The sequence below is a fragment of the Bufo gargarizans genome, chromosome 3, assembly GCF_014858855.1.
Source record: "Bufo gargarizans isolate SCDJY-AF-19 chromosome 3, ASM1485885v1, whole genome shotgun sequence".
Classification (NCBI taxonomy): Eukaryota; Metazoa; Chordata; class Amphibia; order Anura; family Bufonidae; genus Bufo; species Bufo gargarizans.
Window position 1 is genome coordinate 221,547,435 of NC_058082.1, and position 27,521 is coordinate 221,574,955.

The 27,521-nt window shown below is 39.9% G+C and overlaps 1 protein-coding gene and 1 pseudogene across 1 annotated transcript in view; both read right to left on the reverse strand.

The window, feature by feature from the left end:
• The window catches only part of MYO16 (myosin XVI), a 482,244-nt gene that overhangs the window by 118,006 nt on the left and 336,717 nt on the right, over positions 1-27,521 (reverse strand). Inside the window, exons 30-31 of the mRNA XM_044285559.1 lie at positions 25,166-25,476; positions 23,415-24,563 (exon numbers count right to left, since the gene is read on the reverse strand). Coding sequence (XP_044141494.1) covers positions 23,415-24,563; positions 25,166-25,476 — 1,460 coding nt within the window. The remainder of the gene's footprint in view (positions 1-23,414; positions 24,564-25,165; positions 25,477-27,521) is intronic.
• LOC122933572 lies at positions 5,226-5,327 on the reverse strand (annotated as a pseudogene).

Here is a 27,521-nt window from a genome sequence, read left to right on the forward strand (position 1 = left end):
TTATTTTAATTATTGCAGTTGTCCAGCAAATAGGACAGTGTAATGTATAGATAAAGGAGGTAATTTATTATTAGATATATGCCAATTCGCAAGCGAATCTGCGATTTTTTCCCATTCACACCAGATCTAAAAAAAAAGTGGGTGTGCGCCAAGAAGGGGGCAGTCTGGCCGGCCCGTCTCATTTATCATTTTCTACACCTGTTTTAGGCATAGGAATTATCTAAATCTACACCAGAAAGGGAGCTGGCATAGATTTAGGTTGGCAGTGGATTTGCCTAAATTATGTAGAGGCTGGCGGCCTGGCGCCTCTACATAATTTAAATCCATTATGCACCAGTGCAAGGAGTATTAAGACTGGTGGCTAAAATGACACCAAAAAAATGTTTCCTCAAAAAACACACAACAAAATTTGAGTAAAAACTAAAATGAATACTATAGAAATAAAAGGACCACATATGAATCTGGTCTAGAAGTAGCCTGATATGGGGTTTTCATAGTAGACTTGAAGCAGGATATTAACATCTTCCACACAACAATGTCACTTCCAATGAATGTCCTCAATTATTGCCATCACCATTTACGGTCCTATACTATGACTAATAAAATAGAAGCAGGGATCACACGTGCTTAAAAGTGTTTCTCACATACTCCTTATATAGTTCAGTTCTACTCGCAGGCTGGCCATCTATTTTTTTTCACTTGCTTCTTCTACTTCACTCAGTCGGCCAGTTAGTTCTCGCACATGTGCATTGACACTGGTAAAACACCAATACCTCATGATGATCGATTTATTTAGTTAATAAAGTTGTATCCCACTTTTCTGGTAGCAGATTTATTGATCTTCGGTATATGTGGTTAGAATTAGTTCTTCTCACAATGCCAAATGCATTTTAACAATTCCTTAGCTCCTTCCTCAGAGGCAATATATCATATTTGCATGCTTAATTGATCAGTAGCTGTTACTACAAAAGACCCATATCAGGCTACTGCTAGAACATTATTATATGTGTCATTTTATTTCGGTATTATTGGTTTCAGTTGATTTCCAGTTTTTACTCTACTTTTATTGTGCTTTTTTTCTAGAGGAAACATTTTATCTACACATTACACTGACTAAATTGGTTGTACAACTGCAGTACCGGTAATTAAAATAAACAACTGATACACATGATCAATAATTCAATATATATGTATAATTTCTATTAATCTCTTAAATATATAAAAAATTGTTTCTGTCTATCTGTCTAGACGTCTGTCTAGACCGATCTTCACCAAATTTGGCACACAGGTACATCAGGTGTCCGGGAAGGTTTCAGACCTCAGCTCTCTAGGACGTACCGTTCCTGAGATATTCCCCAAAAGTTAGCCCCCCCTCCCAATACAAGCCTGCAAGTCTTTCTCTTCAAATCCCAACTGCTATAAACACAGTTTTACTCCAGGTTTCACTGTTTTTAAAGGGGCGGGCACAGTGGAGGTCATGGTTATTAAAGGGGCAGGCACTGTGGAGGTCACTGTTATTAAAAGGGCGGGCACTGTGGAGGTCACTGTTATTAAAGGGGCGGGCGCTATGAAGGTCCCTGTTAAAAACGCGGTCACTGTGAAAGTCAATGTTAAAGGGGTGGTCACTGTGAAAGTCACTGTTAAAGGGGCGGTCACCGTGAAAGTCACTGTTAAAGGGGCAGGCACTGTGAAGGTCACTGTTAAAGGGGTGGTCAATGCTAAAGGGGCGGTCACTGTTAAAGGAGCGGGCACTGTGAAGGTCATTGTTAAAGGGGTGGGCACTGTGGAGGTCATTGTTAAAGGGGCAGGTACTGTAGAGGTCACTGTTATGGGGGAAACTGTCGATATCTTTTTACGACACACGGAAACATAAAATGAAATAGTTGAAATATACCCGTGCGAAGCTGGGTGCTTCTGCTAGTTCTTGTATAAATGAACTGATATATATTACACATTTCATATATTATACTACACATCTAATATATTATTTGTTACTCATCTATTGATTGCATTAATCTATATATTGATCCAGCTATCCTATACATTGATTAGCACATATTCACACATATACAGTAGCTTTCAATCAGATTATTATTTTCTCATCTTTCATTAGCATCAATAACTTAATCACATGAGAGCAAGTCATTCATTTGTTTTAATATGCTTTTTCGTATAAAGCACATTTGATAGCCCCCATTAATTACAACATAGAATGTGTCGGCAGATAAGAACCATTTGGCCCATCTAGTCTGCCCAATATATTGAATACTATGGATAGCCCGTGGCCCTATCTTATATGAAGGATAGCCTTATGCCTATCCCATGCATGCTTAAACTCCTTCACTGTATTTGCAGCTACCACTTCTGCAGGAAGGCTATTCCATGCATCCACTACTCTCTCAGTAAAGTAATACTTCCTTATATTACTTTTAAACCTTTGCCCCTCTAATTTAAAACTGTGTCCTCTTGTGGTAGTTTTTCTTCTTTTAAATATGCTCTCCTCCTTTACCGAGTTGATTCCCTTTATGTATTTAAAAGTTTCTATCATATCCCCTCTGTCTCTTCTTTCTTCCAAGCTATACATATTAAGGTCTTTTAACCTTTCCTGGTAAGTTTTATCCTGCAATCCATGGACCAGTTTAGTAGCTCTTCTCTGAACTCTCTCTAGAGTATCTATATCCTTCTGGAGATATGGCCTCCAGTACTGCGCACAATACTCCAAGTGAGGTCTCACCAGTGTTCTGTACAGCGGCATAAGCACTTCACTCTTTCTACTGCTTATACCTCTCCCTATACATCCAAGCATTCTGCTGGCATTTCGTGCTGCTTTATTACATTGTCTTCCCACCTTTAAGTCTTCTGAAATAATTACTCCTAAATCCCTTTCCTCAGATACTGAGGTCAGGACTGTGTCAAATATTCTATATTCTGCCCTTGGGTTTTTACGCCCCAGGTGCATTATCTTGCACTTATCCACATTAAATTTCAGTTGCCAGAGTTCTGACCATTCTTCTAGTTTTCCTAAATCCTTTTCCATTTGGCGTTTCCCTCCAGGAACATCAACCCTGTTACATATCTTTGTGTCATCAGCAAAAAGACAAACCTTACCATCGAGGCCTTTTGCAATATCACTTATGAAGATATTAAACAAAATTGGTCCCAGTACAGATCCCTGTGGAATCCCACTGGTAACATGACCTTGTTTTGAATGTTCTTCATTGACTACAACCCTCTGTTGTCTGTCACTCAGCCACTGCCTAATCCACTCAACAATATGGGAGTCCATGCTCAATGACTGCAGTTTATTGATAAGTCTTCTATGTGGGACAGTGTCAAAAGCCTTACTAAAATCTAGATATGCGATGTCTACTGCACCTCCACCATCTATTATTTTAGTCACCCAGTCAAAAAAATCTATAAGATTTGTTTGACATGATCTCCCTGAAGTAAACCCATGTTGTTTTTCATCTTGCAATCCATGGGATTTTAGATGTTCCACAATCCTATCCTTTAGTAGGGTTTCCATTAATTTGCCTACTATTGATGTCAGACTCACTGGTCTATAGTTGCTCGATTCCTCCCTACTACCTTTCTTGTGAATGGGCACGACATTTGCCAATTTCCAATCTTCCGGGACGACTCCTGTTACTAATGATTGGTTAAATAAATCTGTTAACGGTTTTGCCAGCTCACCACTAAGCTCTTTTAATAATTTTGGGTGTATCTCATCAGGCCCCTGTGACTTATTTGTCTTCACTTTAGACAGCAAACTTAGAACATCTTCCTCTGTAAAGACACATGCATCAAACGATTTAATAGTCATCCTTTCTAGTGGAGGTCCTTCTCCTTCTTTTTCTTTTGTAAAAACTGAACAGAAGTATTCATTAAGGCAGTCGGCTAGCCCTTTATTCTCTTCTACATACCTTCCGTCCTTTGTTTTTAATTTAGTTATTCCTTGTTTTAATTTCCTTTTTTCATTTATATATCTGAAGAATGTCTTATCCCCTTTTTTCATAGACTGAGCTAGTTTTTCTTCTGCCTGAGCTTTAGAAGTTCTTATAACTTGCTTGGCCTCTTTCTGCCTAATCTTGTAGATTTCCTTATGCTATGGATCCTTATGCTATGGATACAACCACAGTGAACCACCCCGCAATTTTTTTCTGTTGTTTGTGTGAATATAGCCTGCACATTTTTTATTTCAAAATTATTATCATTGCATTTTCTGTATTTTCTGTATATGATTATGGATGTTCAGAGTCCAGAGATATGCTTTAAAGTTGCCACATGGGCCATAGGAACCTGTAGTGTGGAGATGACTCATTATAGGAGTGTTCTAAACTGGTTCTGTGACCTGTGCAAAGGTCAATGTACTGGGTGGAGGAGAAGCTGAGCTGTTCTATTGACCAACTGTTAAAGGTGAATCCTCCAGCTTTATAATACAGGTTTATTATATTTTTAGTTTTTTTTATTAAACCCGAGGAGCATGCTTTCTTCACCCGTGCAAGAAAATTGTGCAGCATGCCACACAAAAAAAGTTTACTAGGTTGCGGTCCATCGTAGGCCCTATCCGTAAGAGAAGGGCCCCCCATAAACCTTTCTCAGTCCCTCTGGGCCAGAAGGCAACTACAAGGGACAATGCCAAAAAGACAATCCCCTGCCAAATTGGGAATACTCCCATGGCAACCCTCAGCCGAAGTCAAGGGTACGCCCTTCTGTGCGCCAGCTTCCACCTAAGTGATGGCACAGAGCTCAACAATACTAGGTTTGGATTCTACCCAGAGGGAGAGCTTAAGGGGTTTTGCAGGGGGTGAGGAACCTGATGCCCCCCATAGACCTCAGGGGGTTGCCCATAAGGGCGCTGAAACCCTGAAAATCCTAGTGACAAAAGTGGAAAAGTGAACACACAGTGAACATAAAAAATAAATAAGTGAATGTGGGCTGATATTTGACCAGAATTATAAAAATTCCTCCTTCTTACACCAGGCCAAAATAAAAGAATAGAGGTGAGTGCGCTCAAAAGATGCAAAAGTGAAGTGCATGCAAATGTGCCATCAATCAGTGGGCTCCCACCTCCAGTGAGTTCAGGCACCCTAGGGTCACCACTCCTGGGGTACTTCTGCACCTCGGGCTTTCAAACACATATCAACCTCTGGCTTCGATCTGGCAGTCCCTTGGTCACCTGCCATATGCCATTAATGTCCAAAGGCACACATTTTAGGGATGCCATGTGGTTCTCTGTTCTACATCCTGGTGGCCCAGACTATACCACCAGGACCTGATAAGAACAGATACTACACTTGATCTTAGCCAAAAGGCCGAGAAGCAATTGCAATCCTGCCATGTTATAAAAATTAGATGATCATTGTGCAGTAACCTCTATACAACAGGAAGCATCAGCCTATTATTAAGCTTAGTGACCTGAGTGAAAAATACAAACATTCAGGATATATATATTTTTTTTTTATATAGATAGTGACATAAAACATTAGAAAAAATAGATTTTATTTTCCAATACAATGCTTTTAAAAATGCTATGGATGCAATTTCATTACCTGAAAACTAACTGCAAAAAAATGTCATATGTATGGAAGTAGAACTAGCATGTTCCTTGTTCCAAGTTCTAACACTCAACATAATAAAAAAAAGGTGACTAATAATAAACTTGAAAGTAATGGTCCAATAATCAGTTACATTGGTCATTTACTAACATGAATGTGCCCAGCCATGCCTAGATACATTAACATGACAGTGTACACTTGTGAATGACACATAACTGGAATTCTCATTAGACAAAGTATTTTAACAGATAAGTGAACTGTCCTTGTAGAAAGTATATACTGTACATTGATTGTATTACTGAGGAGAGAAGTATACGTCACAGGAACTATCACGTGCGGATGGAAGCGGAGCCAGTTAGTCATGTGCTATGAGTTAAACATTAATAAGGATACAGCCACCAACAACAAAGATGAGTGATCTTTCTCTTAATAATCCTGATGCAGACAGATAACGTTTTTACAAAGTCATTTTATATTGCATCCCCATGTAATGTGTATGTAAGGCTGGGTTCACATCTGCATACTTAATTCCAGCAGTCTGTTCAGTCAGGGGAACAGACTGCCGGAATTCACTGTACCCTACGTACATGCCAGTCATCGGCCAGACAAAAAATGCTACAGTACATGCAGTATTTAGTTAAAAGCCTGCACATACGCCGGTAAGTGACCAGATCGCCGCTGGATCCTATAACAGTGGACGGGGGCCCGGCTGTATCTGGCTGTGCCAGATACAGTACACTCCGGCAGTCGGTTGCTCTGCTAGAACAGACTGCTGGAGACAAAACCGCAGATGTGAACCCAGCCTAATATCTAAATTCTAAGTTGCAGTTACAGATCCTGTCACATAATTGCTTCTGGGGTCAGTTATTATAGACAGCGGATGTGGTGTATAGCACTTTTATATGTGCAAGTTTATGATCCAGGTATACACGGAATTAATAAAATAGAAATAAAAATAGTATGTGAAATAGAATTTGAGATTACAGTGGGCAGCCTACGTGATCATGGAAATATCATCTGTTGGGAAAACCATCAAGAAAGCAGGTCCAACAATTAGTTTGTAAGTAAGCTAAATGTTATAATCTGCACAATGTTTTGTTTCAACAGCAAACATAAAATTATGATGTGACTATTATTGCTTTCACCTTGATGTAGAGGAAGGTCATAGATTCCTAGACTAACAAAAAGCTAATAGCTATGACTTCCTAAAGAATAACATAAATAATAAATCATCATCTAATTCTACAGAGGAAAACAAGTCTATTGAAATTCAAATAAACATACTGTGTATGTGAATATCAAGCATTCCCTTTTCTACAAGAACAGTTCAGTGTAAGGGAAGGAAATGTCATGATGTTTTTTGTGAAGCATTTATTTCCAGGTTTCCTGGAAGATGTTCTCCAAGAAGTAATTATCACATTATAGGTCAAGTATGAAGTTATCTAAGCACAGAAACCATACCGTAGAGGTGAATGCAGGATACACTGAGCCAGGTAGTGTCCTCATGGGAGGCTGTCACAAAGCTAATTAAGACGTTTCGTGAAATGTGATATTTTTTTATAAGCTGCCACCTGCTTCCAAATATGGGACCTGATTTATATTTATTTATACAGTTCTATGCGGATAAATGTCACAAAAATAATTTCGAATTGACATCAAATAAGGAACACTACTGGAGGATTACAATGAAGAACATACTAAAATTATGTTTACAACTACAGAGTGGCTTAAACCATACCAACCAGCAACAAACAAAATTATATCAGTAGTAATAAGTCATAGCATGTGGATTTAGATAATGGACAATAGATGTCACAACCTTCCACCTCTATTCAAGCTTGGTTTCTCCAACATAAATAGTTTATTTTCCACTTCTTTTCAACCAGTCATCCTCTGTGTCTAAAATGCAAATCTTACTGTCATCAAACCAGTGTCCTGTGTCCCTAAGGTTACTTTCACACTGGCGTTTCTGGGTCTGCTTGTGAGATCCGTTGCAGGGCTCTCACAAGCGGTCCAAAACGGATCAGTTCAGCCCCAATGCATTCTGAATGGATAAGTAAGGATCCGTTCAGAATGCATCAATTTATGCTCTGTTGCATCTGTAATGCGCTATGTTGGCGGTCACCAAAACGAATGCCTAACGTCTGAACACACAATTGAAGTCAATGGGGACGGATCTGTTTCCATTGAATTGCAATATTTGAGCATGCTCAGAATGTATTTAACCTCCCCCTGCATCTCTCCTCCCCCTGAAAACCCAGCAGCCATCTTGGATGACCAAGTCACAAACAGGTATGTACAGAAAAGTTCTGTCTCTCTCTATCTCTATTTTTCGTTCTCTCTTTCTGTACATTTTCATAAAATTTTTCTATCTATCATGGGGGCATATAATGGTACTTGCAAGGGCGTGTTTTGGCAGATGTCAGCGAAGTGGTGTGGGGGCAATGGCATGGGGGGTGTATGGGTGATTTAGCATGGGCCTGATTATTGCAGGGGTGTGAAAGAGGTCATAGAGGGGTCAGATTTCAGAGCAGTGTGGCTGATGGTGGGGTGGGGGTTTGGTCTGAGGGGGGGCGGTTTATGAAATTTTGGTGTGGTCATGTAATAAGTGGCCGATTTTCGAATGGCGAGGGGGGGTTGGGTAGATGGGTCAGTGGTAAGGATGATGGCAATTTTGGGCTTCAAATACGCATGTTGGTTTGGTCAGTGAATAGGGGCACGATTATTGCACGTGTGGGGTTGGGCAAATATGGCAGCGATTGGGGGCAGATTGGCAACAGGTGTTGGTACAGATGAAGGTAAATGGCAATGCAGTGCAGCCAATGGCAATGAGGGTGTGCAGACGGCACTGAGTTTGGTAATCAAAAACAATTTCATGTATATTTATTACAATATTTTTTTTAGCATCTACAAGTCAAAAAATAATAATTGTTACATTCGTTGAAAAATGATCAGAACAAGGTGCAAGACAAAGGCCTTCAGGAAGGCGTCGCAGAATTAAAGAACTGGTAAGTACACGCAACAATAGTTTTTTATTTTCGAATAACCATCGACCAGCTCTGCTGCCACGCCAGCACCATCACCTGCTGGGGCCCAGTCATCGCGGGCCTCTGAGTCACCAAGGGGAGGTGGAGATAAGATTGACCAGGACCGGCAGCAAGTAAGTATATTTCTCTATATCTATATTATTCAAAAAAATTTATGTTTTAACCATTTTTTTATTGTTTATTAGGAAACTTCTACTAGATCCGCCAGGCAGGATCCCACAGTCCCCTTCAGAGTCCGTGGAAAAGGCCGTGGCGGTTGGGGCGTGTAAAAATATGTAGGTACACAGCTGTGTTTTGACCACAGGTGTTGACAATTCTGTGCTGGGTCATAATCTGATGTAACTGCTGTTTTGTTTCCTCAATGTACCATTCTTGGCGCTCCTCACTGCACTGGACTGTATACACAATATTGTTTTTTTGTGTTTTGGCTTAGGGGGTCTTTTGGGTGAACCAGTTGATGCCTAATTGTGTCACCAGGTTTAAGGAAGACGAGCATATGATGTTTATTAAAAATTCGGAGTTTTTCAGATACCTCAGCTATGTACAGAATAGTTCTTCCATGTGCCCTGCTTCAAACCTTCACTGGCAATCCTGAATTTATTTTTTATTCTTCTTTTAAAAAAGGCCTATTCTGGATACCCACAGGTTCTTAGCGCTCCTTTGGGGTGACTGAATTCTCTTGTCTTTGCCTCTATACTGGATGACATCTTTTCATTTTGGTGGTGTAGGGTTCTAATGACGCCCAGTTTGTGATCCAGGGAATGGTGGAACTCAAATAGCAGGTACTGGTTCATATGAGTAGGCTTCCTGTATACTCCAATCTCCAGCCTTCCTCCCTCTTCAACTATTCCAATTAGTCCAAGAAAGCCAGTGTGGAGTTCCTTACATCTTTCCATGTAAACCTGATTAAATGGACCACTGTGGTGATGTCTTCAGTGAACGCTCGTACTTCTTGTTTTAAAATTTTAACCCAGTGACATATCAGAACCAGTGACAGGGTGCAATTCTCAAAAGATTTTTGAGGGCTTTAGATTCTATCTCCTCCATGTACAGGTTGGCTACAATGGGTGATACTAGTGATCTCATAACACAGCCATGTTTCTGTCTGTAGAACTTATCCTTGTACTTAAAATAGGTATAGGTCAGGCTAAAGCCCAGCAAGGAACATACTTGATCTGGGTTAAAATTTGTTCTGCTACTGAGGGTGCTGTCTTGTATTAACTTTTCCCCCATATGTTTGAACTGCTTCTGCTAATGTGTAGAGACAGAGACAGGGAATATTTTTGTAATATACTTTATTTAGGGAAATTGTTTATTTATAGTAGAAAGAATGGAAAGAAATATCCCTTAGCAGCACTCTCTGAAATGAGCATTGCTAAGGGACATCCTTATACAGCACAATGCTGTACTGACTAGAAAGACAGGCTGGGATGGGAGGAGCTGAACATCTGCCCTCACTTCTCCCTCACAGTCTGTGGACAGTAGACATATGTTTAAATTAAATATATACTTATACACTTAGTTCCTGCTCACTGATCAGTGTAGCCAGTGATGTCAGTGAGCTCTTTTCCTGTATTCCCGGCATACTGTGTAAGGAACCAGCTGCCAGAAGTCATGCCTGTGTGAGTGGTAGGTGCTTGCTACTGGCAGTTCAGGGAGGCAGGGAGAAGCAGTTATACAGTATATAGGGATAGTTATAAACAGTAAGTCCATTTGCTCTGACTTATTAGTCCTTATGTACCATGACATGGATGAATAAGAATAAGAAAAAAATAAGAAAAATGTTTGTTGAAGTAGTAAATAGGATTTGGGGTAACAGAACTCTTTCCTAGAGATAAGCAAATTTCTTGAAATTCCTTTAGGGTCCGATTCTAATGAATTGGTAAGAATATTTGATTCAGATCCGAACTGAATCTACGTGCACTCTGGTTGGGCTGAAAATGTTCTCATATTTTCTCTCTCTTTCTCTCTCACTCTCTCTGTGTCTCTCCCCTTTCAAGCTTTTAAATGCAAGGACTGCAATAGTAAATAATAATGTCACAGTGACACTGATATATAGCTATGGGTAAATGCATGGTTGACAGTGCTAACAAACAGCCTGTTTACAAACTCACTGCAGATTTGTTGTTTTTTCAAATTAAAAGCCTTCCAAATGTTGTCCCCTATTGGCATAAGATGTCTGCAAGTGTTTAAACACACATAGTGGTATTAAAAAAGTAGCTTGTTCTGAATAATCAGTCCAAAAATTCTCCTTAATGAGAAAGATGCCTGTCCATGCTCATACACACACTGTAGTATCAGAAGGAGCAAGAAGCAGTGGCTTGTTCTAAATAAGTGGTCCAAAAATTATACCATAACAGTGTTTATACACACATGGTAGTATTAGAAGAAGCAGTGGCTTGTTCTGAATAAGAGACCAAAAATTCTCTTTTTTGGGGGCACCAGCAGTATAGTATGGAACATGGTAGACTGGAGATTTGTGGCTATGTAGGGGTAGAAGTAGTGGCAGCAGTAGCAGTGCAGTATGAAACCTGACAGACAAGGCAGATGTTTGGCTATGTATGGGTAGCAGTAAGGGAAATAGCAGCAGTAGAAGCAGCAATACAGTATGGAACATAATGGTCAGGCAGATGGAATAATTGGACTGGAGATACATAGCCATTGTCAACAATAGCAGATCTATAGATCTAATTATTGGATTCAGCTGGAGATGTGTAAAAATCCTTCTGGATCTATGTCTCATTCATTTTTACATAATGTTCTCCACACTTGTGGGATACAATTTTGCCCACTTTTGTCCGCAATAAATATCCTTTCTGAGAGTATACTTGAGGCTGGACAAGCCAGTACACCGAGTTCAAAATGAGCCAGTTCCAGACACTGTTCCAATATGCCTGTCTAGAAGTCAATGCTGTCAGGGAACAGGGTATTTGCTGGAGAAAGGGCACATTCAGGTGGGTTGTATACAATTGGTGATATGGACCAGGTTAAAACGGCAAATAAAAAAAAAACTGTTCCATAATGTTAGTCAAACTGAAGTTGCTGCTGTAGCTTCTGCTTCTTGTTGTAACAGAGACAACAGTAGGTCGGTGACACAGCAGGGGCTGAGAGGGGCCTCCTGGTTTAACACGTGGATGGCAGGTATCTACATGTTGAAAGCTTCGGCAAGCTATATTACCAGCATTTCCTGGTAATGCAACAATTTTAATTCTATTTTGGCATCAGGAAAACATTCCCTCATTTTGTTTTGATGGCGAGGGTCTAAAAGCATGGCTACCCAGTAGTCCCTGCTTTGCATGGTGCTAATGAATACACTTGTCAGCATGTAAAAAGCCAAGCATGCAGCTTGCTATGCTCGCCAATATGCTCAAGATCCAATTCTTTCAAGAGTCGCTCTGCACTGCGATGGTTGGTCATAGCGAATAATATCATCCTCATCAGCATGTCTGCCATAATGAGTGTCACAAATATCCAGAAAAAGGAGGGGGTTTATTCCAGCACTGATGAAAGTCCAATATTTTAATATTACACCATTAAAAACATTAAATATTCAGTAAAAAGTCTTTCATGCTGAAACATGTGAGCATATTTTGGTTGAACATTTAATGTTTTTTATTGTGTAATAATAAAATATTGAAGGTGGGGATGACATCATTGATGCCACTGTTGTTCCTAATCACAAATCTGATGGCCCCTTGAAGGGCCTGAGTATGTGACACATATACCTGATTAGCTGCAATTGCTTGAGCTCAAAATAACTCATGCTCCCTGCTGTGGTGATCTTTTGTGTGACGTTATCATTGACTGCATTCTGTTTCTCATACAGATGCTCCAACATATACAAGATCGAATTTTAGCAAATTGGAACGTCATACATTACACTGTGCAAGGCCACATAAGGATGTTTAAAATACGAACAGAGGATCCTATACATAACCAGTATCTTCTGCAAGCCACAGTACCTTTTAAAAAGGGCTCCACCAACAGCCCCCACACTCCACCAAGCACCCTAGAGAAAATTGATTTTTTCATATACTAGATCTTGCAGATAGTAATCGTTTGGTATATGCAGGCACACTGGAGAAAATGGATTTTTTAAGACAAGACAATTTTATTTATTTTGGTGACAAGAAACTTGAAGATAATTTACATCCACACATAACTGATTAACTGCAATCCAGATTTGCCATCATGGATTTTCAAGAGACAAAATGTAGCATTGTACAGAACCATGAAAGTAAATATGTTATTAGCTATTCTCCTTTATACAGGTCCTTCTAAAAAAATTTGCATATTGTGATAAAGTTCATTATTTTCTGTAATGTACTGATAAACATTAGACTTTCATATAGTTTAGATTCATTACACACCAACTGAAGTAGTTCAAGCCTTTTATTGTTTTAATATTGATGATTTTGGCATACAGCTCATGAAAACCCAAATTTCCTATCTAAAAAAAATTGCATATTTCATCCGACCAATAAAAGAAAAGTGTTTTTAATACAAAAAAAGTCAACCTTCAAATAATTATGTTCAGTTATGCACTCAATACTTGGTCGGGAATCCTTTTGCAGAAATCACAGCTTCAATGCGGCGTGGCATGGAGGCAATCAGCCTGTGGCACTGCTGAGGTGTTATGGAGGCCCAGGATGCTTCGATAGCGGCCTTAAGCTCATCCAGAGTGTTGGGTCTTGCGTCTCTCAACTTTCTCTTCCCAATATCCCACAGATTCTCTATGGGGTTCAGGTCAGGAGAGTTGGCAGGCCAATTGAGCACAGTAATACCATGGTCAGTAAACCATTTACCAGTGGTTTTGGCACTGTGAGCAGGTGCCAGGTCGTGCTGAAAAATGAAATCTTCATCTCCATAAAGCTTTTCAGCAGATGGAAGCATGAAGTGCTCCAAAATCTCCTGATAGCTAGCTGCATTGACCCTGCCCTTGATAAAACACAGTGGACCAACACCAGCAGCTGACATGGCACCCCAGACCATAACTGACTGTGGGTACTTGACACTGGACTTCAGGCATTTTGGCATTTCCCTCTCCCCAGTCTTCCTCCAGACTCTGGCACCTTGATTTCCGAATGACATGCAACAGTCCAGTGCTGCTTCTCAGTAGCCCAGGTCAGGCGCTTCTGCCGCTGTTTCTGGTTCAAAAGTGGCTTGACCTGGGGAATGCGGCACCTGTAGCCCATTTCCTGCACACGCCTATACACGGTGGCTCTGGATGTTTCTACTCCAGACTCAGTCCACTGCTTCCGCAGGTCCCCCAAGGTCTGGAATCGGTCCTTCTCCACAATCTTCCTCAGGGTCCGTTCACCTCTTCTCATTGTGCAGCGTTTTCTGCCACACTTTTTCCTTCCCACAGACTTCCCACTGAGGTGCCTTGATACAGCACTCTGGGAACAGCCTATTCGGTCAGAAATTTCTTTCTGTGTCTTACCCTCTTGCTTGAGGGTGTCAATGATGGCCTTCTGGACAGCAGTCAGGTCGGCAGTCTTACCCATGATTGCGGTTTTGAGTAATGAACCAGGCTGGGAGTTTTTAAAAGCCTCAGGAATCTTTTGCAGGTGTTTAGAGTTAATTAGTTGATTCAGATGATTAGGTTAATAGCTCGTTTAGAGAACCTTTTCATGATATGCAAATTTTTTTAGATAGGAATTTTGGGTTTTCATGAGCTGTATGCCAAAATCATCAATATTAAAACAATAAAAGGCTTGAACTACTTCAGTTGTGTGTAATGAATCTAAAATATATGAAAGTCTAATGTTTATCAGTACATTACAGAAAATAATGAACTTTATCACAATATGCTAATTTTTTTAGAAGGACCTGTATGTGCCGTACGACATGTCAAATGATACCGTGGGGTTTTATAGCATATTTCACCCTTTCTAATGCAAAAATTGAAACCAGTAGCATTTCAGGAACAACGTCAGTAACAAAAGTATATCACTTGGTGCATTTTTTTTGCTGGACCTGGAATTCGTGGACAGTTGTAATCAGTTTTTTGAGAACAAGACTATTTTAAAATATTTTGCTGAAGACCTGGAACTTGAGGACTATTGTCATCAATTTTGTTGAGGACTTGATAATTTTAACCGCCTCCGGACCGCCTAAAGCAGGATAGCGTTCCGGAGGCGGCTCACTCAGGCACAGTCACGCATCTACGCGTCATCTCGCGAGACGCAAGATTTCCTGTGAACGCGCGCACACAGGCGCGCGCGTTCACAGGAACTGCAGGTAAGCGAGTGGATCTACAGCCTGCCAGCGGCAATCGTTCGCTGGCAGGCTGTAGATGCGATTTTTTTAACCCCTAACAGGTATATTAGATGCTGTTTTGATAACAGCATCTAATATACCTGCTACCTGGTCCTCTGGTGGTCCCTTTTGCTTGGATCGACCACCAGAGGACGCAGGCAGCTCTGTAATAAGCAGCACCAAGCACCACACTACACTACACCCCCCCTGTCACTTACTAACCCCTTATTAACCCCTGATCACCCCATATAGACTCCCTGATCACCCGCCTGTCATTGATCACCCCCCTGTAAGGCTCCATTCAGACGTCCGTATGTGTTTTACGGATCCACAGATCCATGGATCGGATCCGCAAAAAACATACGGACGTCTAAATGGAGCTTTACAGGGTGGTGATCACCCCATATAGACTTCCTGATCACCCCCCTCTCATTGATCACCCCCCTCTCATTGATCACCCCCCTGTAAGGCTCCATTTAGACGTCCGTATGTGTTTTACGGATCCACGGATCCATGAATCGGATCCACAAAACACATACGGACGTCTGAATGGAGCCTTACAGGGGGGTGATCAATGACAGGGTGGTGATCACCCCATATAGACTCCCTGATCACCCCCCTGTCATTGATCACTCCCCTGTAAGGCTCCATTCAGACGTCCGTATGTGTTTTACGGATCCACGGATCCATGGATCGGATCCGCAAAACACATACGGACGTCTGAATGGAGCCTTACAGGGGGGTGATCAATGACAGGGTGGTGATCACCCCATATAGACTCCCTGATCACCCCCCTGTCATCGATCACCCCCCTGTAAGGCTCCATTCAGACGTCCGTATGTGTTTTACGGATCCACGGATCCATGGATCGGATCTGCAAAACACATACGGACCTCTGAATGGAGCCTTACAGGGGGGGTGATCACCCCATGTAGACTCCCTGATCACCCCCCTGTCATTGATCACCCCCCTGTAAGGCTCCATTCAGACATTCGTATGAATTTTTACGGATCCACGGATACATGGATCGGATCTGCAAAACACATACGGACCTCTGAATGGAGCCTTACAGGGGGGGTGATCACCCCATATAGACTCCCTGATCACCCCCCTGTCATTGATCACCCCCCCTGTAAGGCTCCATTCAGACTTCTGTATGTGTTTTGCGGATCCAATAGATGGATCTGTGGATCCGCAAAACACATACGGACCTCTGAATGGAGCCTTACTGGGGGGTGATCAGGGAGTCAATATGGGGTGATCACCCCCCTGTCATTGATCACCATTCAGGCTCCATTCAGACGTCCGTATGTGTTTTGTGGATCCGCGGATCCGTGAATCCGCAAAACACGGACACCACTGATCCGCAAAACACATATGGACGTCTGAATGGAGCCTTCCAGGGGGGTGATCAATGACAGGGTGGTGATCACTCCATATAGACTCCCTGATCACCCCCCTGTCATTGATCACCCCCCTGTAAGGCTCCATTCAGACATTTATTTGGCACAAGTTAGCGGAAATAGACATTTTTTTTGTTTTTTGTTTTTTTTTATTACAAAGTCTCATATTCCACTAACTTGTGACAAAAAATAAAATCTCACATGAACTCACCATACCCCTCACGGAATCCAAATGCGCAAAATTTTTTAGACATTTATATTCCAAACTTCTTTTCATGCTTTAGGGCCCCTAAAATGCCAGGGCAGTATAAATACCCCACATGTGACCCCATTTCAGAAAGAAGACACCCCAAGGTATTCGCTGAGGGGCATATTGAGTACATGAAAGATTTAACTTTTTGTCCCAAGTTAGCGGAAAGGGAGACTTTGTGAGAAAAAAACAAAAAAAATCAATTTCCGCTAACTTGTGCCAAAAAAAAAATATCTTCTATGAACTTGCAATGCCCCTTATTGAATACCTTGGGGTGTCTTCTTTCCAAAATAGGGTCATATGTGGGGTTTTTATACTGCCCTGGCATTTTAGGGGCCCTAAAGCGTGAGAAGAAGTCTGGGATCCAAATGTCTAAAAATGCCCTCCTAAAAGGAATTTGGGCCCCTTTGCTCATCTAGGCTGCAAAAATGTGTTATCGCCGTACTCAGGAGAAGTTGGGCAATGTGTTTTGGGGTGTCTTTTTACATATACCCATGCTGGGTGAGAGAAATATCTCTCTAAAAGACAACTTTTCCCATTTTAACACATTGTTCAACTTATCCTGAGTACGGCGATACCACATGTGTGACACTTCTTTGCAGCCTAGGTGGGCAAAGGGGCCCACATTCCAAAGAGCACCTTTAGGATTTCACCGGTCATTTTTTGCACATTTTGATTTCAAACTACTTCTCACACATTAGGGCCCCTAAAATGCCAGGGCAGTATAACTACCCCACAAGTCACCCCATTTTGGAAAGAAGACACCCCAAGGTATTTCGTGATGGGCATAGTAAGTTCATGGAAGTTTTAATTTTTTTGTCATAAGTTAGTGAAATATGAGACTTTGTAAGGAAAAAATAAATTAAAAAAAATCAGCATTTTCCGCTAACTTGTGCCAAAAAATTAAAAGTTCTATGAACTCACTATCCCATCAGCGAATACCTTAGGGTGTCTATTTTCCGAAATGGGGTCATTTGTGGGGGTTTTCTACTGTCTGGGCATTGTAGAACCTCAGGAAACATGACAGGTGCTCAGAAAGTCAGAGATGCCCTAAAAAAGCGGAAATTCTCATTTTTGTACCATAGTTTGTAAACACTATAACTTTTACCCAAACCAATAAATATACACTTATTTTATTTATTTTTTTATCAAAGACATGTAGAACAATAAATTTAGAGAAAAATGTATATGGTAATGTAGTTTTATTAGAAAAATTTTACAACTGAAAGAGAAAAATGTAATTTTTTTGCAAAAATTTTGGTAAATTTCGATTAATAACAAAAAATGTACAAATGTCAGCAGCAATGAAATACCACCAAATGAAAGCTCTATTAGTGAGAAAAGGAGGTAAAATTCATTTGGGTGGTAAGTTGCATGACCGAGCAATAAACCGTGAAAGTAGTGTAGTGCAGAATTGTAAAAAGTGGTCTGGTCATTAAGGGTGTTTAAGCTAGGGGAGCTGAGGTGGTTAAACAATTAATAAAATACATTTGATGAGGGTTCAATACACGGTACATTATGTCAGGTACACAACTCTGATAAATGGATATTTTGGAAGACAATTTCCCTATATTTTTTTTTTTTATGGACAGCACTCTGGAGCTAAATGACCACATGGGATCATACGATCACTCCCACCAATCTGACACACACAGCTATTCAGTCTGCACCAACAGAGTCCACTGTTATAATATATGGCAACTGTGATGCAGACCAATATATCAGGTTAGGTCCACTACTGTAAATGGAATAGTGTTAACAGTGCTAAATATAATTTTTCCAATAAAAATATGCAAAATATACCCTGGTGATGAAGCTGGAAAATATGCTTATTTCTACCTTATAAACCATGGTAGTGTACTAAAATATGCTTATTTCCACTTATTCATTGTTGAAAATGTTCTGTTAAAGCACTAAAATATGCTTATGTATGTTCTTTGTACACTTGTACAATAATTGCAACAGGTTTTTGGAAAAAAAAAAACAGGTGCAACAGTATGCTCCTTGGGTGCAACCAAAATATAAGCAATACACATTCATTAACCCTTAGGATACTAGCGCCGTACATGCTCGGTGCAGAAATGCGGGAAAGAAATCCCAGTGCAGTACAGGTACGGTGCGATGATCGGGCGCCCACCCGATCAGAGGCAGGGGTCCGGCTGTTACTGATAGCCGGACCCCTGCTGTATGCTCCGGCCTCGGTAAAAACACAGATGCCGGTGCATTACCCCTTGCACGGCCGTGGTCAGCACCTCACAGGTGCCGGTGTCCATGGGGTCCCTGCGCTGCTGTGACGGGGACCCCATGGCAGAGAAGGCAGCCCGATGCCTTCCTGGATCTCACAGGCAAGCAGGCTGTAAGTGTATTACAGTCTGTAATACACTTAAAGCCAATGCATCACAATACAGAAGTATTATGATGCATTGTAAAGGGGATCAGACCCCCAAAAGTTGAAGTCCCAGAGTGGCACAAAAAATAAAGTGAAAAAAAGTTAAAATAATAAAGTTTTAAATTTTTTTTTTAAGTTTCAAGTAATGAAAAAAGTATCCTTTTCCCCAAATAAAGTAAATATATATTTTTTTAAATAGGGAAAAAAAGAAAAGGAGACATATTAGGTATTGCTGCGTCAATATCGACCGGGTCTATAAAAATATCACCTGAACTAACCCCTCAGGTGAAGAGTGTAAAAAAAAAAAAAAAACTGCGCTAAACAAACCATTTTTTTGGGTCACCTTACATCACTAAAAGTGCAACACCAAGCGATCAAAAAGGCGTATGCCCCCCAAAATAGTACCAATCTAACCATCACCTCATCCCGCAAAAAATAAGCACCTACCTAAGACAATCGCCCAAAAAATATAAAAATTATGTCTCTCAGACTATGGAGAAACTAAAACATGATATTTTTGTTTTAAAAAAGCTTTTATTGTGCTAAGTGTAAAAAAATAAATAATTCAAAGTAGACATAATAGGTATCGCCACATCCATAATATCCTGCTCCATAAAAATACCACATGACCTAACCCCTCGGGTGAACACCTTAAAAAAAATATAAAAAAGGTGTCAAAAAAGCAATTTTTTGTCACCTTACATCACAAAAAATGCAATACCAAGAGATCAAAAAGTCAGACGCACCCAAAATAGTACCAATCAAACCATCATCTCATCCCGCAAAAAATGAGAACCTACCTAAGACAATCGCCCAAAAAAGAAAAATACTATGGCTCTCAGAATATGGAGACACTGAAACATGATTTTTTTTTTATTCAAAAATTATGTTATTGTGTAAAACATAAATAAATAAAAAAGTATACACACCAAATTAAGTATCACCGTGTCTGTAAGAACCTGCTGTATAAAAATATCATGAACTAACCCCTCAGGTGAACACCGTAAAAAATAAAAAAAAAAAACGGTGTAGAAAAAGAAAGTTTACATAAAAAAAGTGCAATAGCAAGCGATCAAAAAGCCATATGCACCCCATAATATTACCAATCAAAATGTCATCTCATCTCGAAAAAAATGATCCCAAAAAATAAAAAAAAATATGGCTTTCAGAATATGGAGACACAAAAAAATATATATTTTTAAAAAATGCTTTATTATGTAAAACAGTCATATTTGGTATAGTCGTGTCTGTAACAACCTGCTCTATAAAAATAGCACATGATTTAACCTGTCAGATGAACACTGTAAATAACAAAATAAAAACGGTGCCAAAATTTTTTGTTACCTTGCATCACAAAAAGTGTAATATAGAGCAACCAAAAATCATTTATACCCTAAAATAGTAACAACAAAACTGCCACCTTATCCCATAGTTTCCATAATGGGGTCACTTTTTTGGAGTTTCTATTCTAGGAGTGCATCAGGGGTTCTTCAAATGTGACATGACAGCTTAAAATTATGCCAGTGAAATCTGCTTTCCAAAAACCATATGGCGTTCATTTTCTTCTGCGCAATGCTGTCTGCCTGTACAGCAGTTTACGACCACATATGGGGTGTTTCTGTAAACTACAGAATCAGGGCAAAAAATATTGAGTTTTGCTTGGCTATTAACCCTTGCTTTGTTAGCAGAAAAAAAAAGACTAAAATGGAAAATCTGCCAAAAAAGTGAAATTCTGAAATTTCATCTCCATTTTCCATAAATTCTTGTGAAACAACTAGAAGTTTAACAAAGCTTGTAAAATCAGTTTTGAATACCTTGAGGGGTGTAGTTTCTAAAATGGGGTCATTTTTGGGTTGTTTCTATTATGTAAGCCTCACAAAGTGACTTCAGACCAGAGCTGGTCCTTAAAAAGTGGGTTTTGAAAATTTTCTGAAAAATTTCAAGATTTGCTTCTAAACTTCTAAGCCTTCTAACGTCCCCAAAAAATAAAATAGCATAAACAAAATTATCCAAACATGAAGTAGACATATGGGGAATATAAAATGGTAACTATTTTTTGAGTTATTACTATTATAAAAGTAGAGAAATTGAAAGTTGCAAATTTGCTAATTTTTCAAAATATTTGGTAAATGTTTTATTTTTTTATAAATAAAAAATGAAAAATTTTGACTCAATTTTACCACTGTCATGAAGTACAATATGTGACGAGAAAACTATTTATTACCACATAAACTGACATATAAACTCAGATTTAAGGTGAAAAGTGGCTCGGTAGTGAAGGGGTTAAAGCAATTGAATATGATTATTGTGTTGTTCACTTATAAACAGTAAAAAAAATTGCAACAGGTTTGTTTGAAGAAAAATCACGTGCAATTGGATGTCCCCTGGTTGCGATTAAAATATGCAGTTCACTTTTGTTCACAGACTAAAATACAATTATTGCAATGCTCACTTATAAGCAGTAGAAAGAGTGTAACAGGCTTTTAAGGAAAAAATTATAGCCACTATGGGATGTTCCCTGGGTGACACGAAAATACATACAGTACATTGTTGTTGAGGCACTATAATGCAATTATTGCAGAGTGCATGCATATCAACTGTACAAACTTTGCAACAGGTTTTTGGACAAAGGTCTGGCTCCTGCAAATTTAAATGATTAGTGTTTCCTCAAAAGCTCATATCTCTTCTGTAGTGCAATGCATGGACTTATGAACAGCTCCATCACTGGCTACAGAAGCACAGTACACTAGATGCCCCATCTTGTTCCTAATGATAAAATCTGACTTTCTACCTAGTAATTCAATCTAACTAAATATAATTTTTTCATAATCCATACAATCCCTAATACTTGTGTGTCTTAATGCTGTACTGAGCTCACAATAGCATCTGTGCTTCAGAGTTAAAACAGAGCCTAATAGACCAGCCAATATCTTCCCTCCTGATTGGCTGTCAAGCTGGCTGCAAAGCACTGAGGGCAAGCTGCTGGCTAGTGCCCCATCCGAGGTCATGTGATCCTCCATCTTCATCTTCCCTGTTGTCACACCTCAGTGTGGGAGGAAAACACCACACCGAGCATAGGAGGGAAGGGGGGAACAGGGAATCAGGCCTGAGAACTAGGGAAGGAAGATGGACACCTCCTAGTGAAAACCCTAACCAAAATCCTGACTGACTACCAGTATAAACAGACCCCAAAGATAGGTGAGTTCATACACAGGAATACCTAGAGTCCTATCTAGCCCTATAGGACCCTGGTACCAATGGCAGGGGCGAGACTACCTGTTCCTCCAAAAGGAGGAGTCTACTTCAGGCCTAATACAAACAATAGGGAAATGCACCACACAGAACGCAAACAAAATACAAAAGGGAAAGAAAAGACTTAACTTCAAAGAGGCTATGGAAGCACCAGGAACTCAGCCGAGATCCAACCACAAACAATCCACAGGCACAGAAGCTATAAACCGCACAGCATAGTCGGAGAAGCAACTATAAATAAGGAAGGTTAAATGACCACATAAGCAACACCTGGAGACAGATCCTCCAGTCAACCTGTCAGATCAAACCACATATTGCCAGTCTCACAGATCTCCTGCCACTCACTGTTGCTGGGATGTCCGTATGTCTTGGTACGTCCGTGACACCTGTCCTGTTTCTTTTTCTAGTGTACTAAATATTAAATGTAAAATGGCAGGTGCTGTTTTGCTCGATTTATCCTTGGTGAATCACTTTTGTTTGGAAGAAGAATTTTTGTGAAATTTATGAAAAATCCAATTAATTTAGACTCTATTGGCTTATCTCTATTCTTTAACCAAATAATTAAGAATATTCTTCACATGAAAGTCTCTGATAGGTGTTCTAAGGAACACATTCAACAGTATAACAAAACTTCAATTCAAGTCTAATCAGGAGTGAAATAATTAATAAAACACAGAATAGAGTATAGTATAGTAATAGTTCTGAGTTTTGCTTTAAGTGGTTGTCAAGCTTTGGAGCTGACAAACACTGGCATCGTCCCCTTGAACATAAGTCACTCACTTCTCCATGATCCCACTGCTTTTCCATTCCTAGTAGCTTCTGTTCCCAGCAAGACCAAGAAACTGCTTGGTCCTGTGACCGCTGCATCAGTTACAGGCTTCAGAAGTTACAGCAGCTAGAACAGTACATCACTGCTGTGACCACTGAAGCCTGTGATCATCTGTGATGGTCACGGAACCAAGCCACTTCTTGGTCCTGTGGGACTGGTGGGTGGTTTGTTTTATGTTCAGCGAGGACTCTGGTCATTTTTTGGCAACAATGCCAGATAACCCCTTTAATAACATAAAACAAAGATTGGGACTACACATATCAGAACACTGCTATGCTACTCAGTATTAAAAAGTAACTCAAAAGTGATACCATCAGCTCATTTATACCTGATTTGTTAATATAAAAAATTAAAATATATAACAAATGGTGAAAAATATATTCACTTGAAAGAAACTGATAATACTGGATGTCACAATATAATACCTTCAAGTTCACGAATCTTCCGGCCAGCAGCAGATTTCCTCAGTAGACTTCTTCCTGAATTAAACAACGTAGTCAATTCATCAAGTGGGCTAGTAACTTGACTTGCATTATTGACACTGGTTGTGAATGAAGAAGGAGATTTATTCTGTATTGTTCGTGCAATTTTCACTGGAGAAGAAAAGGGCAATTTGGTCATTGTGCTACTTGAACCATCAGTTAAAACAGGGCTAGATCTGGACAAAGATCTTAGTGTCTCTGAATTTATAGTCTTTTTAGCTGTATTAACTAACAATGCATATGGGGTGTCTGTGGGAAAAGCAAAGTGTGTTGAGGACTGGTAAGAAGCTGATGTTGGTACTGGGGGAGTAGAAGGTGGAGACATCCTACTTGATATACTGAACACAGTTAAAGCTGGTGATGATGGTCTTTCATTTTCTCCCTTTTGATGTTTTGAACACTGAGGCGATAAAGGACTGGAAGATTCAGACTGTATAGCATAGGTAATATTTGTGTCAAGAACAGGAAGTTTTATAACTTCAAGTGGTGTCAAAGGCGATTCATCAGAAGCAGGAGAGCAAGTTACTGGAGCTGGGGGAAACACCAGAAGGGGAGGTCTATGAGGAAGGAGGTTTGGAAATGGAGCTGGAATATCACATGGTTCCTTGAACTGCACATCCTCCTTTTTACTGATATTGTAACCTTCAACTTTAGCTAAGTTTATGTTCTGCAAAAATATCTGTGAACCCCCAGTTGTAACTGTATTGCTATTAATTTGATCAGGATGGAAATATTTCATTTCTTCATAGACCGCTTCTCCCTGTTCTGGACTGTTGGCCTCAGTGGAACATTTCTTCTTGGCATTTCCAACCATCTCAATATATACGGGTTCATCTTCATCTTCTTCTCGTGACATATACAAAGTTAGATTACTTTGGTGGGGCCCATCTGCAGAAGCTGCCCTTTGCATGGTCCCAAAATCACGATGAGTTTTTTTGATTAACATACTTAATGGTTTTCCTTCTAAGCTGTGCACACATATCTCTTCATAAGAGCCACTTAGTTTTGTATTAGGACTTCTCTTTGGTTTTGGTGGTGGTATTTTTTTCATTGTGCTATAATCGTCGCTATGTGGTCTTGGCCGAGATAAAGCTAAAAAAAAAAAAAATAATTAAAAATGTCATCTTCATTTGTAATTGTGGTTGGTAATAAAACAAGCCATCTAAAAGAAAGGTACAGTCTCAATAGCATTAATTATACACAGGAACATCAATAACAGATTGATGGGTTTTGATTCCCACCACCCACGCTAATCAGCTAATCAGATGTTTAAGCTCTGCAGCCTCTTTATAGTATATCAAGCACAGAGCTATCAATTTTATAGTGGTTGTGTTTGGTTTTGCAGCATTTTCTCATTCACTTGAAGGGAACTGATGAAAGACCCTGTGACAAATGGACATGACATGACAGTCCAAGGAAGAGGCTGCAGACCTAGAATGGGTGCCATGATCCCTTTCAACAGCTGTTCAGTGGAAGTGACAAGAATAAGGTCAGAAATTGCTGACCTATCCTAAAGATAGAGCATCAATATTTAATTCCTGGAAAACGTATTTAGATGAATGATTTAAATTGCTGCAAGAAAGAAAATAGTTAAGACATACTATTCAACAACTCAGGAAGCCAAAGAGCCATCAAAGTAGCTGTATGCTTCTTAAAAATATCAGTTGTTTCTAGCTGTCTGTAATTTAACTTACCATCATTATCAATTTCCTTAGTAGCTGCTATAAGACACGCACTAACAGCTTCATATGAAGCACTTAATCTTGTAGTAGGATTTCTCTTTGGTTTTGGAGGAGGCTGTTTCCGAGGTGACAGTAGATTACCACCATCATCAAAACTTAATACTGTATGTAGTGAAAGGGACCTTGCTGATGCACCAGATGCTGAGCGAGACAAGCTCCCAGTAGTAAATGGAGCAATCACAGAGGAAGAATGAAAAAGATTTGGCGTGGAACGATATCCTACAAGACGACTTTCCAAAACCTTCACATTAATTTCATCAGTTCTGAAAAAGTAAAGAACAATAATAATTCTAGTAAAAAAGTGCAATAATAATAATAATAATAGTAAATAGGTTTCCCACATTTGACTTTAATGGTATATCAAGAGGATATGCTCAAAAAATTTGATAGATGTGGGTCTTATCTCTGGGACCCTCACTCCCTTGCTCTCATGCTCAGTCCTCCAACTCTGTCTAGTGAGGACATCACACCCAGACAGAGAATGAATGAGAGGTAATAGTGCATGTCCATGGCAGATAACCCTTTTAACTAAATTTGCAGTTGTTTAATGAACACCAAATTACATTGTTAATCGTTGGCTTACACATTCTTTAACCAGTTCAAAACTGGGACATTTACCCCTTCTAACCTACCAGGTATGTTTGCTTTTTTTAGCACATGCGTCTTTGAAAGCCATAATTTTTTTAATTCCATTCGATCAACAAATTCATTTTTGCAATGTTACATCCCCTTTCTGTAAATGTTGTTTTGCTATTAGAGGGGATTTGTAGTCCTTGCCTATCTGTTACTGACAGCAGGCTCCCCACTCCCACATCTGCATAATTAGCATGCAGTTGCAATCTCTGTAAGGATGTTCAGGCACTGTAAGACTTGGGATATAAAATTGATCCTTTTTAATGACCGTTTTTAATGACCATTAAAAACTGTAACCAAACAGATGCATAACTGCCATTAAACAGGGATGAAGGTTCAGCAAATGGATGCATACACTGATCCAAAATGGCCATGAAAAATGGTAGTTTTTCCATTTTATTTCTTTATTTTTTCATGTGTTAATGTACCCTAAAATTCAGAAACTTCAGGACTGCTAGATCAGAGCATTTGAAATAAAAATAAATAGATAAATAGATACTCTGCTCAACATTGAAATTACCAAGAAGGAAAACTTGTGGAATTATGGAAATCACTGGAACGCTAAACATGTTAATGCTATGATAATGATAAAAAATTGAAACAAAGTGGCACATTCATTAAGACTGATGTTTAAAACGCCAGTCTTAATAAGCCCCTGCGCTGGTGTTGAATCGACAAAATTATGTAGAGGCGCCGGCCTCTACATACAGTAACTTCAATGTATCCACCACTGATTCTAAATGTAACACAGATTTCTAGCTGTCATAGACAATGATGAATGAGACGGCTTTCCCCATCCACACCATGCCCCCTTTTTTAGACCTAGCGTGAGCGGGGAAGAAGTCGCAGATTATGCCGGAACATGGCGTGAAACTGAAATTTGCGCAATAAAAGTGGCGTATATCTGTTTGTAAATGACCCCCTAAATATTTAAAACATGTTGATTTATTCAGCATTGAGTATGAGCACCATGTACAGAAATACACACCTTGGCATGCTATCAATAAGTTTATTAATGGTTGTCTAAGGACATGCTGAATGGGCAGGCAAATCACCAAAGGGCCGCTGCTGGCAGCTCCCTTTGGAATTGCTCAATTCCCAGATGTGCTCAATGGGAGACAAGTCCAGAGTCACTGCAGGCCATGGTAGCATGTTTAGGCCACGGAGGCTGCTCACAGCAGCAGAAGTAACATGGCCTGGCACTGTCCTGTTGAGAAATGGTTCCTGGAAAACTTCAAGAAATTGCTGTACTACTAGTTCCATGACCAGACCAATGTAACTCCCAGCTGTTAATGTACCTGAAATAAAGACTAGAGGGGTCTGGCTAATGTACATTATGCTACCCACACCATAATCCCAGGAATACGATCAGTATGACATTCCTTTGTGAAAGCCTTTTCATGGCATTGCCCACATGGTCTCCAGACCAATTTCCTGCTATCAATGTGTCTGAGACAAAGGTGGGACTCATTGCTGAAGAGGATAGACCTCCATTCCAGCCTTCTGTGCTATCTAGCTGTGCACTATGATAGCTTTTGAGAGCAGAGGTGTAAAGTCAATTGAACAACTGTAACTGGACGTCTAGCTCATAGACCAGTGTCATGCAAAAGCCTTCTGATGGTTTGTACCTTAGGCTTGGGATGTGATGTCTAATTTCACTTGCAGTGCTGAATGG